The 19,190-nt window shown below is 47.2% G+C and overlaps 1 protein-coding gene across 1 annotated transcript in view; it reads left to right on the top strand.

Annotated features, from left to right (window-relative positions):
• The window catches only part of COLQ (collagen like tail subunit of asymmetric acetylcholinesterase), a 166,522-nt gene that overhangs the window by 94,852 nt on the left and 52,480 nt on the right, over positions 1-19,190 (top strand). Inside the window, exon 2 of the mRNA XM_068119776.2 lies at positions 18,236-18,338. Within this exon, the coding sequence (XP_067975877.1) occupies positions 18,248-18,338 (91 nt within the window). The 5' untranslated portion in view covers positions 18,236-18,247. The remainder of the gene's footprint in view (positions 1-18,235; positions 18,339-19,190) is intronic.

The following is a 19,190-nucleotide window of genomic DNA, read 5'->3' as shown; positions in this document are numbered from 1 at the left end:
GTCAAGACACCTCAGCAAAGGATTTCTGTGACTAACTGGGATTGACACAATCTGTCAATTTCCCGACCCGGATCTCAGCCAATGGAGTATCTTCTCTTCGAGACTTGGTTATGACAAACTTCCCTGCTAATGTCTGCTGCTCTTCTTCTGCTCCAATCGGTTCTTCTAATAATGTGCTTGTCAAAGTGGACATCTCTCTGGCCATTCTCAGAGAGCCTCCTCAGCGTTGACGAGTCTGGCATTTCACTCAGGCCGACTGGGATGGTCTTCAAGCAGCCATCAATCGTCTCGATTGGTCTCCCATCTCCACTGCCTCTGACATCAATTCTTCCTGGGAATTCTTCCAAAGCAAACTGCTCTCTCTCATGCACAGATTTATCCCATCTCGTCTTCAGTTGTCTTACCCTTCCTCCCGTCCATGGTACACTGAATCTTGTGGTGAGGCAGTTGCCCTGAAACAACTTGCCTTTGCCTCTTGGAAGGCTAATCCAACTGAAGGCAATCTCAGTTCCTTCCACCGAGCTCGGAACAAGTGTGTGTCTACCCTCAGGAGTGCCAGGAAGCACTATCTCTCCTCACTCAAGAATGAACTCTCAAACCTGTCTCCTTCCTCCAAATCCTGGTGGCGTCTGGTCAAATCCGTTTCTGGTGTTTGTTCCCCCTCCATCCCCTCCCTTACCTCAAATGGCCACACAGTTGACATCGCATGTGACAAAGCCGAATGCCTCAACTCTGTGTTTGCCTCAAAATCTTTAGTCCCAACCCCATCTCTCTCTCTTCCCACCTTTCCCAGTCGAACCCAACTGCTCCTGGACTCTGTGTCCTTCTCTCCTGACAAGGTTGAGGAGTTTTTGTCTAACCTCGACTCTGATTCTGCAACTGGACCAGACGGCATCAGCCCACGGGTCCTAAAATCCTGCTCTGCCGCTCTATCTCACCCTCTCTCTGTTCTTTTCACCCTATCCTTTGCTCAAGGTCATCTGCCAGCATCCTGGAAATCAGCAAACATTACCGCTTTACACAAAAAAGGTGCAAAAACAGATCCTTGCAACTACAGACCAATCAGCCTGCTCCCAATTATCAGCAAAGTCATGGAATCCATCATTGCTTCGGATATGAAATCTTTCCTCTTCTCCAATGGCTTGATCTCTGATCATCAATTTGGTTTCAGACCAGGTCACTCTACTCTGGACATGCTGCTTCTGCTGGCTCAACAATGGATGGAGGTCCTCAATGCCAAACAGGAAATCAGAGCTGTCTCCCTTGACATATCACGTGCCTTCGATACGGTCTGGCACCCAGCTCTGCTCACCAAACTCTCCTCCTATGGTATCCATGGAAATCTCCATGCATGGCTTGCGGACTTCCTCTCTGTTCGTAGTCAACGTGTGGCCCTGAATGGATTTCTCTCATCTCCCCTTCCTGTTCAGGCTGGAGTTCCCCAAGGCAATGTGCTGGGCCCTGTGCTTTTTCTGGTCTTTATCAATGATCTCTCCGACTCTCTGGAAAATCCTCTCTATCTCTTTGCTGATGACTCCACTCTCTGCCGCTCCATTCCTCTTCCCTCAGATCGGCAGTCTGCAGCCTCCTCACTCTCTGAAGACCTGGACAAAATCACAGACTGGTCAAACAAGTGGAACATGTCTTTCAATCCTGACAAATCTCACACTCTTACTATGTCTCTCCGAAAAGATCGACTGGACAACCCTCCCATCTACTTTCTCAACAATCCTCTCCAAGAAGTTCTGTCGCTCAAGATTTTGGGTCTCACTATCTGCCATGATCTTTCTTGGGAAAACCACATTTCCAAGCTGGCCTCCAAAGCCAGTCGCCGACTGGGCATCCTCCGTCGTGCGAAATCCTTCCTAGGCACACCTGAGCTCTTCACCACATACAAGGCTTTCATCCGCAGCTCAATGGAATACTGTTCTCCCCTATGGGCTGGTGCTCCTGCCTCACACCTAGCTCGGCTTCACGCTGTTGAAACGAAAGCTTTCAGAATCATTGGAATCTCCCGCGATGAAGCTGTCTCTGAGGGCCTTTCACTCACTCACCGCAGGCAGGTAGGTGGTCTTTCTGTCTTCTACCGACTCCTCTCCGGCCTTGCTCCCCCAGCTCTCTCTGTGCTCTGTCAGCCAAATATTCCTACAGGTCGCACAAGATCTGCCAGCAACCCTCTGATGGTTAAACTGCCGAAATCTCGGCTCTCTGCTCACCTTCACTCTTTCATTCCTCTTTTCTCCCGCCTCTGGAACAAACTCCCACACTCCCTTCAATCCCACTCCTCCCTCCAGGTCTTTAAAACAGCTGTTCACCACCATCTCTTATCTTCCCCCATCCAAAACCTTGATCTTTTCTACCCCCACTAATTCACCCCAGATCCACCTTGTTTGAAATTCCAACTTCTTTCCTGGAAGTCCTGGCAGTGTCCATATGTTTTATACCTCTCCCACCCCCCCTTCCCATGCCTCCCCCCCCCAAAGCCCTCTCCCTCCCACAGATCTCTCGATGTCTCCATGTCTCTCGGTCCCTGCTCTCAAATGTTGTGTATGTGTCCTTCCCCCTCTTTCCCCATCTTGTCTACCGCTCCCGATGGTATTTGTTTTATGTGTCAGTTTGTCTTTCTGTGTGATTAATGTTCGCTCTTTCACGAGCCTCGATCTTGTATACAAAAAAAACAAAAAAGAACAAACATCTTCAAGAAGACTGGTATTGAATTTCCAGTATGCACTTTTGTGTAAGGGTTGAGGGAAAAAGAGGCCCATGGTAACTAAATGATGATCAGAAAACAGAGATGGAAAATGATTTGGCGAGATAACCGCATTCCTAAACTGTGAGTTTATGTACCAACGGTCAAGTCTAGCGAAGGTCATTCTCCCATTGGCACATCGTCCCCAAGTATACTGAGATTTGTTGGGGGTAATGTAGCCTCCATGCATTTAGCACACCCACTGCTGAAAAATAATTAAACAAATCAGTATTACATTCGGGATGAGGTTCTGCTGTATTTCGGTCTATACTGGGTTCAAAGGTGCAATTAAAGTCACCCCCCATGCAAATACAGTTATTGAGATATATTGACTGCATGTGTTGAATCAAAGATGAAAAGAAAGCTCTTCGTTCCACACTCTCACTTGGTGCATAAACGTTGAATAGTGTAAACCGAAAATTATTAATGACCATTTCCAGAGAAATAAACCGGCCTTTAATCACCTCCTGGAAGAGGCATGACTCAGGTACGAGTCCTGGTCTGAGTAAAAAGGCCACACCAGCAGAGGAAGAAAAGTTACTAAAAAAAACACTGTCCCTTAAAGAGGTGACACCAGTCGTACTCCACATTTTGAATTATATGGGTTTCCTGGAGTAAGAGTACATCAATTTTCTTGCACTCAAATAAACTTTTCACCTGAACCTGGCGGTTTTGGCTTGCACCTCCGCCGTTCATATTTAAGGTTCCAAAGGTGATTTTTTTTTCATGGATTATCAAAAGGCTTTAGCGGTTGTTGGGAAATCTCGCTCCCTGCTTTTGTGACAGCCTTTCTAAGCCGATGAAACAGCGACCTTGTTAAATGAAATTCATCCTGCTTCCTAATTATGTCCTTTGCAGCTTGGACAAATGAAATTAAATCAGGAAAATGATATTTTATGATCACATTTCGCTGTCGGCAGGTTTCATTTTGAAAGGAAATGATAAGTTGAGGAGCTATGGGTGACTGATCTGATGAAGATTGAGACAACTCGGTCATCTCAACTTCATCATCTGATTCTGACAAATCAGAAACAGCTCCACCCGGGTCACATATATCAGTCTGCGCCGTCCCCATTTTGATTCCAGCCAAGTCCGAAGATTTGCTGGAATGTTCTATTGTCGAGCCACCTTTACTCTGGTACCCAGGACATTCAGCAGGAGCTGAAATATCAGCTTCACCCTCCTGTAGGGAGATGTTCACTGGCTCAGTTGGTGAACCAGTGTCATGATTTAGATCTTGCATTGATAAAGAGGGGCTTGGGGCTGAAACATTCCCATTCTGCTCAGTCTCAGCAGGTAGTGAAGGTGGCGGCTCACTAATGAGCTCACCATCATCTTTCGTCTCACCATCTACTTTGTCTCCGAAATCTTCGGTGCTGCCTGATAGTGTTTCAGAATTAATTAATTCAGGTTCCTTCTCCCTGGTGTCAATACAGCTTGTGGACACCTGAGAGAGATGTTTAGGGGCATCTTCACCCACACTGTCTTTATTCAACATTACCTTTTTCACCGTAATGTTGGAGCGATAAGCCCCAGGTGCTCTTTGTTTTTTTTGTCACCACAATGGGATCTTCCATCTCTTCACTACACAAAGCATCTGCCAAAACAGGTGGGTTATCCGGCATTATTTCATTATTTACCAAATTAGCAGTGTTGTCGTTTTCACTAACATGAACAGGAGTATTATCCCGACTCCTCGTGTGCGAGGGAGCGGCGGTAGGAACCGTTCGGGTATTTCGGTTTACCTTGTTTTGTACGTTAGAGACCGGGGTGTTATCTCTTTTACAATCAGTGTCACTATGACCTGCTTCACCGCACCTTACACACAATACCTTCGGACAAAACCTTTTCACGTGGCCAAAAGCTCCGCAATGAAAACATGTTAATAAGGCCGATGACGCATACATCTGGTACTCATGGTTGTTCATCTTTACCTTCAACGTGATGTTTAACCCCGTGTCATCGCCTCGATCCGGAAGCACCATATACACCTGCCGTCTAAAGCTCATCACGTGTTTAACACATTCATCGTGAGACCGGAGAGGAATCGTTGTGATTTTCGACACAACTGTACCGTATCGGGACAGAACGGACATCAGCTGATCGCAGGTTATAAATGGAGGTACATTAGATATGACAACCCTCATCGACGGAGTGTCCATAGGCAGGGGCGCCACCAGGGATTTTGGGCCCCATGAAAAGATATCACAATGGGCCCCTATGAAGCACGCGCGCACATTTTTTCCCTGACATTTTTTCCAGGAGGTTGAAACAATGCTTATATTTCTGCATATAGTATGGAATTCACTATTTGATGCAAGACTGATACCCACGCAAGAAATGTGCTGAAGGCCATCTTTTACAGTCTAAATGTAATTTTAATGGTAAGAATTACAACATACATTAACCTCTTCAATTAAAATAAATTAACATTATCATCTATAGAATGATATAACAAACAAAATAATAAAATCAGCAGCAGAGTATAGATACAAGTATACATACCAAGTGTAGTGATCCAATATCCATAGCCATGCCATTTAGTTATCACTGGTCCTTGCTCAGCCGTACACACCAAGAGCCCAGCGCCGAGCCTTGTTGCTCGCAAAGTCACTGATCAAGCTTTGAAGTGCAGCTTTCTAGCCAACTGACTTTCAATGGACAGCATGGCAAGACTGCAAAGCCTGTCCTGGGACATAGTGAACCTCAAATAGTTTAAAAAAAATCAGTTTTAGCTTACTGAAAGATCTCTTGCCACCAGCAACAGTCACAGGCAGTGTGCAAAATATACGTAAAGCAATGCACACTTCTCCAAAAATGCTTTGCAGCTGCATCTTACAAATTGCATTCAGGAGACCAAGAGGGGACAAGTTAGGGAGGAAAGTGACAGCATATACTGTGTTCAGGTGTCTTACTTCATTTTGAAACACAGGTGTAAGATCTCTGGAATACTTAATGATCAGTGGTTGGCACACAGAAGGGACTTTATCCTCACTAATCTGCCCAACTTTCAGAACAGCAGAAAATTCTTCTACAATTTTTGCAGTGGTGTGGAACTTAGTGTACAAGTCACTTATGGTGTTGTCCATAGCTGTAAAAAAACACTGTGTTCTGAAACACCGTTGCTGCACTGTCCTGAGCTGTCTCCTCTTCAGAGGTCTCATCATGGAATCTCTTCCTTTTCCTCTGGCGGCTGCGTTCCTTGCTAAATTGAGGTTCAACATCCATTTGTGTAGCAATCAGTGTTGCCTCAGACAGGAGAGACTCCGATCTGTCTCTAAGAGCCTGCATCTCTTCCTTTAAGGCTCTGATATTGGCTGCCTCTGTGTCAAGTGAGATTTTTCCTGACTGGAGAATCACATTCCTGTCCTCATGCATTGTAGTACTTTCAGCCAGACAGTGAGGAGGACAATAGTGTTGAATGACATGAAGTAGTTCTTCAAACCACTAGCTTCTGATCTGGCCTCACTGGTGAGACTGCATGTCATGAGTATGCTATCAAGGGCCTTGACAACACAAGGTAGGTGTTTTTCTACAGGTTTAACAGCTTCAATCCTTGCACTCCAGCGTGTTTCAGAGAGGCGATGCAAAGAGCAACCTGTTTTCTCTTTGCAGATGGCCCATCTCTCCGGGCTGGCACTGATAAGTGCGTAAAGGCGATTGATGCTGCCAAAAAATGTTGATACATCTGGGCTTGACTCTGCAGCATGCACACCTACAATATTTAAAGTGTGGGAGGCACAAGGTGAAAATGTAGCCAGATGATTTTTCTTTAATATTTGGGCTTGGACTCCCTTGACTTTCCCTGACATGTTTGCCCCATTATCATATCCCTGCCCTCTGCAATCTCCGATGTCTATCCCTTGGTCATGAAACACATTTTCAATCATCTCTGCTATCTCACTTCCTGTCTTTTTGTTAAAGTCCTTGAATTCAAGAAACCCTTCAGTGATCTCCCAGTCATATGTTTCTTTGTTATAATTCACATATCTTATAAGCGCAACATTCTGTTCAGTATGGGAAATATCTGGCATAGCATCACAGATGACTGAATAATAAATAGCATCCTCCCTTTCCTTTGGAATTCTTTTCAAAACTCTTTTGCCACATAATTCAATGAACTCATTTTGAATGTCAGAGTTCAGATAATGTGTCAGCCTGGTTCCTTTTTTTTTGTCCCTGATTTTTTGTAAGTGCTCATTCAGCAGTGGATCGTAATGAGACAAGAGCTCTAGTGTGCCGAGGAAATTACCATTGTGGATGTCATCTTGGTCTTTGGTTTTACCCCTGAAAGGTAAATTCCTTGATGTCAAGTGCAGTGTTACATCTAGGATTCTCCGCCAGAGAGCTCTATTTTTCACTGTTTCTGCTTGTATCTGCTTCTGCAACTGACAGTCAATGCCACTAACTGCCATTACAGATTGTTGCAAATTCTTCCACTTCAAGTAGCAGTCTCTGTGTGCCTTATTGCTCTCATGGCTTGGGAATTTATCATACATACGACGCCACTTCACATCAGACATTTTATATCCATGTTGACTGTTCAGTGCACTAAGGGAAGGTCTTTTTTGTTCATGGGAGAAAAGCACACATGGGATGCAATACAGTGCATTAGTACTTTTGCTATGAATTACCCAGTCTCTCTTCACCTTTTCTCTTCCATTGGCTGCCTTAGTATACTGCAAGTATTCTGGGAATGGCTTTCCCTCTGGATCCTGTGGCATTCCTTGGTCTTCATCTCTTGTGGCCAATTTCCTAACAATAGTCTCCCTGTCCATAGCAGTTATTTTTGCTGGCCACAAACCTGGATCATCTGATAGAAGATTCTCCTCCTCTCTTTCTGTGCACCTTCTCTCATTTGCTCCATCCTCATCATCTGCATTGGTACTGCCAGCACTCTCCATCACCTCTTCCTCCACTTCCACACTCCTCCCTGACAAAACTGTATCACTTGAAGAGGGCCCTGGCTCTGTAGAGTGTACATGACGCATATGATAATATAGCCTTTCCTATAATATAATACAATTTTTAATAACATCATAACCAAAATTTCAGTTCCTACCACTTTGTTTACTTAAATTAACTGTTGACAATAATGTCAACACATTGAACACAATGCTGCTCCCCTTCAGTTGGGAGTAGGGCTGGTTCTTTATGGGGAGACAGGGCTGCTGAGCCTGAAGCTGCATCTGTTGGGCCTGACACCAGGCAGGGGCAGGGGCAGGGACAACTGATTTAGTATGAATAGCTTGCTAAAAGTTTGCCTGCATTGATTAAATGTTGGCTAAAAGAGGAGCAAAATGTAAACACTCAGAATTTTTTGTGAAGATATTAACTAGCTCTGCATTTTGCGCCTCTCTTAGCCGACATTGCTAGCTAGGGGAGCAAATTGTAACGTTAGCTAGCCTATGGACGAGCTAAGCAAACAGGTTAATTTCCACCACTCACGGACTATACCCACCTTCCTTTGTGAAAAATTGGGTCACATACGTAGTGTGTTCAAAAAGTATCCGACCTTTATTTTTCGTGCGTAAAAAAAAAGAAGCTAGGGAGGCGTTGATTGGTGCACGTATGTAGGCGATCCTAATGCACACGCGTGAATTTTTTCCCACCTGCAGACGCTGTCATTCGACGGCAGACCGCCGATGAGAGGACATGTAAGTGAGCGCCGTCGGATTTTCGTTTTTGACAAAATGACGGAAAAACTTGAACAACGCTACTGCATCAAATTTTGTGTTTATTGGCCTCGGGGATGTTGGATGCTTCAATTGTGATGACTGCAACTTGGTGTCTGGGTCGTACCCATAAACCCAGGACTCATCGCCAGTGATCACTGTGTTGAGGAAGCTGGGATCGCTGTTCAGTCTCCAGCATGTCCTGTGCGATCTCCAAACGGAGTTGCTTCTGCTCAATCGTTAGCAGCTTTGGTACAAACTTCGCTGAGATTCTCCTGAAGCCCAAATCCTCCTTCATAATGGAATGAATGGTGTTGAATCTTGCGGATCGTTTCCACTTGGGAATCGCCAAGCTTTACACAAAATTTGATGCAGTAGCGTTGTTCAAGTTTTTCCGTCATTTTGTCAAAAACGAAAATCCGACGGCGCTCACTTACATGTCCTCACTCATCGGCGGTCTGCCGTCGAATGACAGCAACTGCAGGTGGGAAAAAATTCACGCGTGTGCATTAGGATTGCCTACATACGTGCACCAATCAACACCTCCCTAGCTTCTTTTTTTTTACGCACGGAAAATAAACGTCGGATACTTTTTGAACACAGTAGTACTGTTGTCCTTTCTTTTCTCTCTCATGTCTTTCTTTTCTTTCTTTTCTTTTTTGACACCCAGATTTGTTTTTTAGCTGAGACATGACGCTCCTGAACCGGCACTTCTCACGCTCAATTCACTGTCTGCTAGCAAGCCGTTCGCGTTCAGCTAGCAAGCCAATATATATATATATATATATATATATATATATATATATATATATATATATATATATATATATATAATATATATATATATATATATATTGTTACGGTTCTCTACGCCGGCCTTCTTCCCCTGATCAAGGGGGGATTAATCCCCTTGTCTTTACTGGGCCTGGTGGAACCGAGACTTATTACGTCCCTCCCGGACACACGCGGCGTAGGGTTTCGGGACTACTTTTCATTCGTACCAAATTCCCCGCGCTGCCCTGTGAGCGAGGAAACAAGCCTCACATGAACCATGTGTGGTTTTGAGTACTCCAAGCGGATTGCATACACGTGGTCCGCGCAGTCTTACTTAGTGGAACCCGATTGGAGCGACCTTATTCGTGCCACGCTTCGTCAAATGGAGAAACCACAGAAACCGTCGAATCAGGAAGAAAGGAAGAACAAATGGGTTTAATTATTCCCACACGTATATACAGTTCAAGGACGAAGAGACACAGAGCAATCCTTAAGCAGTCTTAACTTATCCCTGGGACAACGGGCCCGGCTCACACTCACACAGGGAATTGCAGATGGGCAGGTGTTCCCCAACGCGTCGAGAGATGGTCCCCGTCCGGCTCTCCACGATCCCCGGCACGTCCCGCGAGGATTGGTGGCAGGCGAAGGCAGGGACTCGTAGCGCGTCTCTCGTACAAACAGATGATGGGGCGGAACGGTAGAGGGCGGACTTTAGCGCGGCTGGCGGTTACTCAGCCTTGCTCACTCGCGCGTCTGAAATGCGCTGTATTCGTTCTAAGCGCGTATGGCTGCGCCCGCGTATATTTAGCGGCCAACTCCTCTTCTTCTATACACTCCGAGCTGGTTAGCGCGCGCGTTCTCGTGCAAGTTCGTCAAGTTCATCAGCTTTCACCGCTTATCAAGTTCTTTCGCCAATCCTTTTGCCGCAAGTCCTGCGTTCCTCTGCGAATCCTGGCGTGCAAGTCCTTCTCATTAAGTGTTCCCGCGCTAGACCTCACACAAGTTCTCCGATCCAAGTCCTGTCGAGGGCTTTCGCGCAGCGGTTTTATAGCTACGCCCCCCGAACCTTCTGGAACTCACCCGAACCTTCTCACCATGCCCTCTGACGCCACGCCGCCACTACCACCCCTGAGCTCTGATTGGCGGCTCGTGCTTACCGTCATTGCTTCTGCCGCTCCACCTCGACTCCGCCCCGACCTTCCTAGGCCTGCCTCCTGTTAACTCGCCCAATGATCAACCAATGCTTAACAAACCGGATCGAGGCTAGGGTGGCTGGAAAATCGGTGGCAAGTTGGGCCTATTCTCCTGGCTCCTACTCAATGCAGAACTAACAAAGGAAAAGGACTAAGCTTACAAATACTAAGACATAACTATACTATCGCGAGGCTACATGTTGCTTGTGTGACTAACTATGGGGGGCAAACTTTAACCTTTATTAAACTCACTTGAGAGACTCAAAACCGCAACACTGCCCCCCTCCCTCGTCAGACTCGTCCCCGAGTCGAACCTACAAAAACTGGAACGACCGGTTTTGAGAAAGACTTTGGACTAACTTTTAATTCCGTGTGACACTTAGATGTGGTTCCCTCTAACATTTATTCTAACCCGTGTGTGCGACAGTTTTACAACACTAAATATGTCCCACCTACTGCATTGAGTAGCTAACTGACAGACTCACGCCCACAATTAACCAAATTGCGGAATTATTTTCAAACTAAACATAGAGCCGGTGGGCAGCATTTTATATACAATCACAAAACTTAACCTTATTTACATTTCTATGACCCAGGACCTGTCCTTTTTGGAAAGAAGATTGGAGGGGAAGAAAGCACAGCAATGCACAAAAACACATTTCAAAAATCACATTTCACAGTTCACATTTGCTGTTGTCTGGTATCTTCTGCTTGCTTCCTGCATCTTCTGCGTGCATAAAACTTAGTTCTTCTTTCCTAGCACACCAATAATAAAAATGTACAAAAAGTGTTTTCGTTTTTATTTTGCCAGCAGGGCCAACCCTATGTGGTCCAACTGCGTGACATTGATGCCACTCAAAACAAGTGGTCCGAAGATGCAAGGTGAGCTTGCAGCAAAGTGCTGCACAGCAAAGTGTCAGGCCACAAAACCTGTGGTCCATAATGTGTAATGTGGTAATGTGCAGCAAATTGTCTGTGGCAGCAAGTGCTGCACATGTGTAGCAAAGTCATAACAAATGCAAGGAATACGGCAGCAAAGTGCTACGCAGTTCAGCTGCACAGATGTAGCACAGGTGCAGCAAGGTGCAGCTGCACTGTTCCACCTCCAAAATGGTCCTGGGGTGAGGGAGAGACAAAGCACAACCGGCAAAGCGGAAAGGGCACAGAGGTACACCGAAACACAAGGTAATGCAATATGAGGGGCACGGAAGAGCGAGCAGAACAGGCTCGTCCCTAGCCGTCCGTACCCCCCAATGTCAGCTTACACTACCCTTGCCCTTCCCTGTATTTACAAATTCGTCACTACGTCCTGCCTCCCATATCCCCCTCTAATGCCAAATTCGTCTCCCAATCCCTCCCTGGAAGGAAGGAATGGAACAAACACATTGTCTCATCACGTCGAGATGCGTCTCACTTACTCAAATCGTTCACTTGGTGCTGGTGCGGAGCTTTGTCATCCTCGGTGAATGAATCTGGATGGCGCGAAGTGAATTCTCTTCCTAACGACTCCAATGACATTAATTCACTTACACTACCCGGGGTCATGCCTTGCCAATCGGCCTCTTTACACTATGTGGTTCAAAAACCAATTCCCATTGACCACTCTGCGGTGCCCATGAATTTGGGTCTCACTCCCCAATTTTTCTTACTGTGCCTTTGCACAATTTCGGGGCTGGATCGTGTGGCTCCACTCGCAGGTCTACCTCCCTGTGCACCTCCGCCACTGAAGTCGCCACCCGAGCTTACCTGCTCCTGCGACTACCTAAACTGGGGAAGGCCCCTTCTGGCACTTTACCCCTCTGATGCCCTCTCTGGCATTGGGCTACCTGGGTCCTTCCCTCGGATCCTTGGGCCCCACTGAACAACTACTCTGACTGGCTCCCAGAGCCTACCTGCGGCCTCACCTGGCCGACAAACTACCAGTGACGGCGTGCTCCAATAACCATACGCACCAGCAAAGCCACACGCCCAGCCATTCACTGACTCATGCACCCAACCAAAGCACTACTTGCCACTTCCTGCACCACAGGTATCAATATCCAAACAATTTACCTCAGCCCTCAACCTGGCTTTACACTACCCACCCCGGGTATTCGTGAATGGGTCCATCTCCCCCAATTCACCCCTTCGCACCATGCATTCCACACCTTTTACTTCACACAAGCATTCCACACCACTCATTCGCACACCACTCATTCGCACACCAATTATCTCGCACACCACTTTTCTTGCACACCAAATTCGCACACATTTTGTGCTCTCATGCCACTTTCCTCGCACACCTCTTGTGCTCACTCTTCAAACCATACACTCCAACACAACTCCATCTGTCTCATTACACAATTCCTGGTAATTCTCAACCAATTCCTCATTTGCTCAATACACAATCCCTGGTTATTCTCAACCAATTCCTCATCTATCTATAATTCCAGTAATCTCTGTGTGTATGTGTGTGTGTGTGTATGTGTGTGTGTATGTGTGTGTGTGTGTCTGTGTGTCTGTGACCGCTGTTTCTCGACAACCACGGGTCCGATATACTTGAAACTTGCCAGGTATATTGCTGGGGACCTGAGGATGTGCCTTTTCAAGGTTTCATATTAATCGGAGAAGTAGTTACCGAGCTATGGCGATTTCTTTACCAAACTCCGCAAGCCGTTCGCTTTGGACCAAACCATTTCATGTAAATAGAGGGGGGGGGGGGGGATTGTCACCGTACTCGCAAGCCGTTCGCTTTGGACCAAACCATTTCATGTAAATAGAGGGGGGGGGGGGGGGATTGTCACCGTACTCGCAAGCCGTTCGCTTTGGCTTTGCGAATGGACCAAACCATTTCATGTAAATAGAGGGGGGGGATTGCCACCGTACTCGCAAGCCGTTCGCTTTGGCTTTGCGAATGGACCAAACCATTTCATGTAAATAGAGGGGGGGATATAATTTTAGATATATATATAGTACGGGCATGCCCTAGTTTGCTCAATACACAGATCCTCACACACACGGTTATTCTCAACCAATTCCTCATTTGCTCAATACACAAATCCTCACACATACAGCATCATCTAGCTGACTACTTCCCCTAAAACTCGTGCTTCCCCGTCTTCCCATTAAACTAAGCACACCGTCGTCGTTATCCACCACCTAAGCTACTTACGTCCCCTCTACCTGTACAAATGTCACTACTTAAATCTTGTCATCTACCGTCTGCTAAATCCCTAACAATTATCCTAGCCCGCCCTCGGCTAGCTTCGGTGCCCCATGGAGGTAACCATTGCTGGTCCCTCCATGTGCATGACACTGCCATCCCCCTAATCTATTGCTCATGAGCCCTGAGTGAGGAATGGTGAAACTTCCATTCCTACACGCAGGGTACCATTCACCAACACTATTACTATCCGTCCACTGCACTCGAGCCTCTCCGTGTGGAAATACATCGTCATCACAGCTCGGCTTCGAAAAGCCGAGCGATGCATGCGGGTGGTTGGTCGCCTGTAGGTTGGGTCCGTCCGGCATTTTCGATTCAGGGGAGGAGGCATGGAAGGGCCGAGGTTCAGGGCACCATCTCTGCGCGAGGCCTTACGGTCCCACGCACGATGGCCCCAAACGCCCGCGGTCGGAGCACCGCAGCCGCCCGGGGGCGCGGCCCCGAACTCTCCTACCCTCCTTGAACCGTGCCGATCGCCGCCACGACGCGGCACCAACCATACAGGGCGGGGCCCGGCGTGAACCGTGCACGCCGGTCCTTGTGAGACGGTCGCGGCAACGATCCCCGCCGATCCCCACCGCACACAAAGCACACCACTCACCGAGGGCTCACGTCGGCTATACGTCGCGCTAAACGCTACCCCGGTCGGCGTCGATGCTCGAGCCACGTTCTCACCACACCTCGCGACCTACTCCACACTTGCACACCCGCGGCGCTCCAGCGCCGCCCATACACTCCCTGCATTTTGTTACCGCACGCTCTCTCTCCGCACACGGTCCGGTGTGCATTCTTCCTCGCACACCGTACTCGCACCTGCACACCTAGGCACACTCATACCACTCACGCACTCCGTTACACACTCTCGCGCACATCCTGGCGCACTCACACCGTTCGCACACTCCATTATCACACAATCGGCCATCACACACCCTCGCGTACTCCCCTCCGTTACGTACTCCATAACATCCACGGGTGTGCACTCTTATGGTACACACCCAATCACGTGCTCTGGTGTGCACGCCTGCACACTCTCTACAACACGTTCTGGTGTGCATTCTCCCTCACTCTCCTCGGACATCGCACACTCTGTTTCACACTCTGCTCCGACACACTCTTCCCACTCACATTCCGTCATACACTCGCGCTCCGGTGCACACTTCTCTCGCACACGCGCGCCAGTCACCCTCGCACATCGCACCACGGATCTTCCACGAGCGCCCGGGTTCCGTCTCGATCCCAAGCGCGCCAAAAACCTTTTCCTGCCAAACACTTTCGCGCCATACACACCCCCTACTCACCTTGGGGACCTTCTTCTCCGGCAACCGTGCCTGCAAACTTTAATTGGGGTTAGCAAGCCCGGCATCATGATGCGAACACGAACTTTGCACATATTCCATCACTTCCCTCGATTTAATCTCTAACTCTGCCGTCTCTTCGGCCCCAATTTCAACTATAATCATTTCTTCTTCAATTTGAATGATTTCTTTTTCTAGCTCGACGACTGCCGGTGCGCATAAAATTTTCTTTTCCAATTCGGCGGCCGTCGGCTCTTTTACACCCCGAGTCACGATTTCTATTCCCTCGGTCCATGTAGCCGCGCCCTGCTCTACCCCGCTCTCCACGCGTTCCTCGCACCGCGTTATCTCGTTGCGTCCCTTTGCGACCTCCTCGCTCAACCCGCGCCTTATGTCCTTCCCGGCTTTCTTCATGTCCTTCTTCGACGCCACCATAAATTTTTCCAATTCTCGGGTGGAATTTGTCCCCCAATTCTTGTAATTGGCCACCCATTTTGCTTTCCAATTCTTTTTGCACCTCTTCCAACTTATCACCCATTTTTTTAATGTCCCGGGTGGATTTGTTCCCCAATTCTTTCATTTGATTACTTTGAGCATCCATCTTTTCCTCTCAGATATCCATTCTCCCATGTATTTTATTTATGTCATTCTTCAGCTTGCCCTTATTACACCTTGCTTCGTCCCTCATCTCTTTCTTTTCTTTGGTGGTTTTGTCACCTTGGGCGTGCGTCCATTTTCCCCCATTATCTGGTCCATAAAAAATCGCAGAAGACCTCTGCTGAACTTGGGGACGACTAAGAAGAATACCTTTGTTGGTCGAAAGCTTGTCGAAAATTAAAGATCGACGTCCTGAAGCTACGTCCGCGGCCTGATTTAATCTCTCGATTATTTATTTATATATATATATATATATATATATATATATATATATATATATATATATATATATATATATATATATATATATATATATATATATATATATATATATATATATATATATATATATATTTATAAACAGGAATCAAACACCTGCGAGGGGCTAAGTGTGAAAAAATTCTGACAACGCGGGGCTCGAACCACGGACCTCCGTTGATTACGCGACAACAGCCCACTGCGCTATTGAGCCAGCCGCAATCTCCTCAGAACTTTTCCACACTTAACACTGCGAGCTTTATAATGGCCGATGTCTTACGTGCCTGCTAGGCAGACCCCGAATGTTAGTGTAAGTATATGTATGCGTATGTATGTGTATAAGCAGAAATGCATTGAAGATTAATTCATCTACAATTGCTATAAACAGGAATCAAATACCTATGAGGGGCTAAGTGTGAAAAAATTCTGACAACGCGGGGCTCGAACCACAGACCTCCATTGATTACGCGTCAACAGCCCACTGCGCTATTGAGCCAGCCGTAATCTCCTCAGAACTTTTCCCCACTTAACACTGCAAGCTTTATAATGGCTGATGTCTTACGTGCCTGCTAGGCAGACCCCGAATGTTAGCGTAAGTATATGTATGCGTATGTATGTGTGTATAAGCAGAAATGCATTGAAGATTAATTCATCTACAATTTTTATAAACAGGAATCAAATACCTGCGAGGGGCTAAGTGTGAAAACATTCTGACACCGCGGGGCTCGAACCACGGACCTCCGTTGATTACGTATATATATTGTTGCGGATCTCAATGCCGGCCTTTTCCCCTTACCAAGGGGGGATTAGTCCCCTTGTCTTTGACTAGCCGACGGGACCCGGGACCTATGACGTCCCTCCCGGACAGCGCGAAGTAGGGTCGTAGGACTAATCACTAATACCTATGTACTCGCGCCACCCAGAAACGAGGAAATAAGCCCCGCCAGAATCACGGGTGTTGGTGGATACGCCGAGCGGTAGCGAACCCGTGACCCGAGCCGTTATCAATGACTAAACCCGATCCAAGCGGTTCGTAATCGTGCCACGCTTACCCAATGGAGGAAATCACGGAAACGGTCAAATTTGGAAGAAAGGAAGAACATAATTTATTTACACTTTGTACAAGGATCAAAAGAAGAAGACACAGTGCAGTCCTTACGCAGTCTTATACTTATCCCCTGGACAAACGGGCCCGTTCACACTCAGACACACTCACACGGGGTTTGCAGTTGACCAGGTCAGTACGTCCAGGGATGGCGTCCAGGCAGTTCGCTCTCCGGTCCCCAACTCGCACCGCGAAGCAGATGAAACAGACGGCAGGAGCTCTCCGCGTGTCGTTTTCGCGCACGGGGTTATTACAGGGCGAACGGTAGGGCTGACTTTGGCGGTTACACTTGCGGCTGCGGCCGCGTACGTAATAAGCGAATAGTTCAATATGCACTCACAATGCACTTCTCAATCAATGGCCTCGACAAATCCTTCCGATACTGTCGTGTGCACGCCGGTCCTCCGAATACTCCTTGCATAAGTTTGCACAAGCGCCTCTCCCTTCTCAACTGAGGTCCAACTCGAGCGACTGCCTCTCCCTTCTCATAACTGAGGTGGGGGCCTCGCGCCAGGGTTTTCTTGCCACGCCCTTGGAACCCTCTGGAACTTACTAGACGTGTCTTGCCACGCCCTATCACGCCATGCCCTCTCAGCCCTGGTTGGCTGGTAGCCCTTACCCGTCACCGCCTTCTGACGCGCTGCTTGTCTCTGCCACACCCCAACCTCGCGCTCCTCCCTCTTTCCAGGCCTACCTCGTGTCACTTGGCTAGTTTCGAGCCAACAAAGGGCAGCGAATACTGCTGGCAGCCAAAGCGTAACAAATTGCGGGTAGCCAAAGCGTAACAAACTTGAGGGATGCCAAATGGGGCGCGGGATCGAGTTTGCCCATGATATAATTGGGAGGGTGGCCGCAAAATGAAAAGGACCTAAGCTCATTTATTTGCACAACGCAGATGTCACTAGGGAAATGGCCTACTCTTACACATACTATGACATAACTAATATTCTAAGTGGGCCTATGTGTTGCTTGTAGACTAACTATGGGGGGCAAACCTTTAACCTTTAATGATGTCATATTTACAATCTCAAAACCGCAACTATATATATATATATGAGAAGCAGAGTAGCTGTTTTCTCAGCTACCTCAGGTAGTGATGTGTCTGCCCTATGCGAGTCCCGGGCTCAGCAGGCTTCGGCTGACAGTACCTGGTGTGGGCCTCTTGTCCAGGGTAACGGATCCCCACTGCCTTGTGGGGGAACCCTCTTTAGGCTAAGCTATGAGAATGATACTTAGATATCAAACCGCACCTGTAGCTCAGCCTGGGCACTTTACATGCTGGACCAGATCCGTAACCGTATGTATGTATGTATGTGTGTTTTTTCAGCAGTTAATCAAGATGAAACCCTTTGTATCACGATCTTTTCTGACATTCTTCCTTCTTGCCGTGATTGCTGGTTGGACACTTTCATACGAGGTTTCCTTACAAGGTACAGTGGTCAAAATAGTGGTTTCCATACAGCAGGGGAGTGGGGAAGGAGAATGGGTTGGGAAGGGCGATCACGACCTGAATACAATGCAATGTGTTCTCAGAGAAAGGATGGTAAATGATGCTTTCAATGAAAATATTTTAAAATGTGTGGAACAGGAGTTTAGTTTATTTGTTTTTGGTAATTCTCTCATAGTAAATGCTTGAGGATCAGAAAACAAGATATACCGTATTATGTTTGATAATAATTTTAATGAAATTGTGTCTAAGTTGAACCCAGGTGCTATGCTGTCTCCGACCACTGAGAGGCTTCCATAAGAACTCGGACGGACATCGCTCCGACACATTCCTCTGACATTTATTCTGTGTGGTAGTGCATACTCGAATGGTGCGTATTGCTAGATGTTCCAGGCTTGCTTGCACTAATTGCTAATCCATTGTTACTTCTATGATTATGGTATACTGATACAATGCTTGTGATTTCTTACAGGTGTTGCTCGAGATCGAAACTGAATTAAACCTACTATTGGGACAATGTTGTAGATCTGTTTTTTACAACAATTAATTCAGTTTCGTCTCTTCGTCCTGAACGAGAACAACATGGCCCATAAGCTGATACAAGTTCCAATTCTCAGCGCGGACCCCCAAGCGCCGGATGCCTCTGCACAATTGTTACACTGGTTGAAGCTCTTGACCAACCATCTGAATGCGCAGGAGGAAATCACCGCGGACATGAAGCTTGCGGTGTTGCAGGCCAAGGTGAACCATACTGTGTACATGTCGATCTCTCAGTGCGCTACGTACGATACTGCTGTGGCCGAGCTGAAACGTATCTACATCAAAACCCGGAGCG

This window comes from Myxine glutinosa, chromosome 6 (genome assembly GCF_964187855.1).
Source record: "Myxine glutinosa chromosome 6, kmMyxGlut1.1, whole genome shotgun sequence".
Taxonomy (NCBI): domain Eukaryota; kingdom Metazoa; phylum Chordata; class Myxini; order Myxiniformes; family Myxinidae; genus Myxine; species Myxine glutinosa.
Note: the sequence above shows the minus strand (reverse complement) of the source record. Positions and strands in the feature narration are given on the sequence as shown.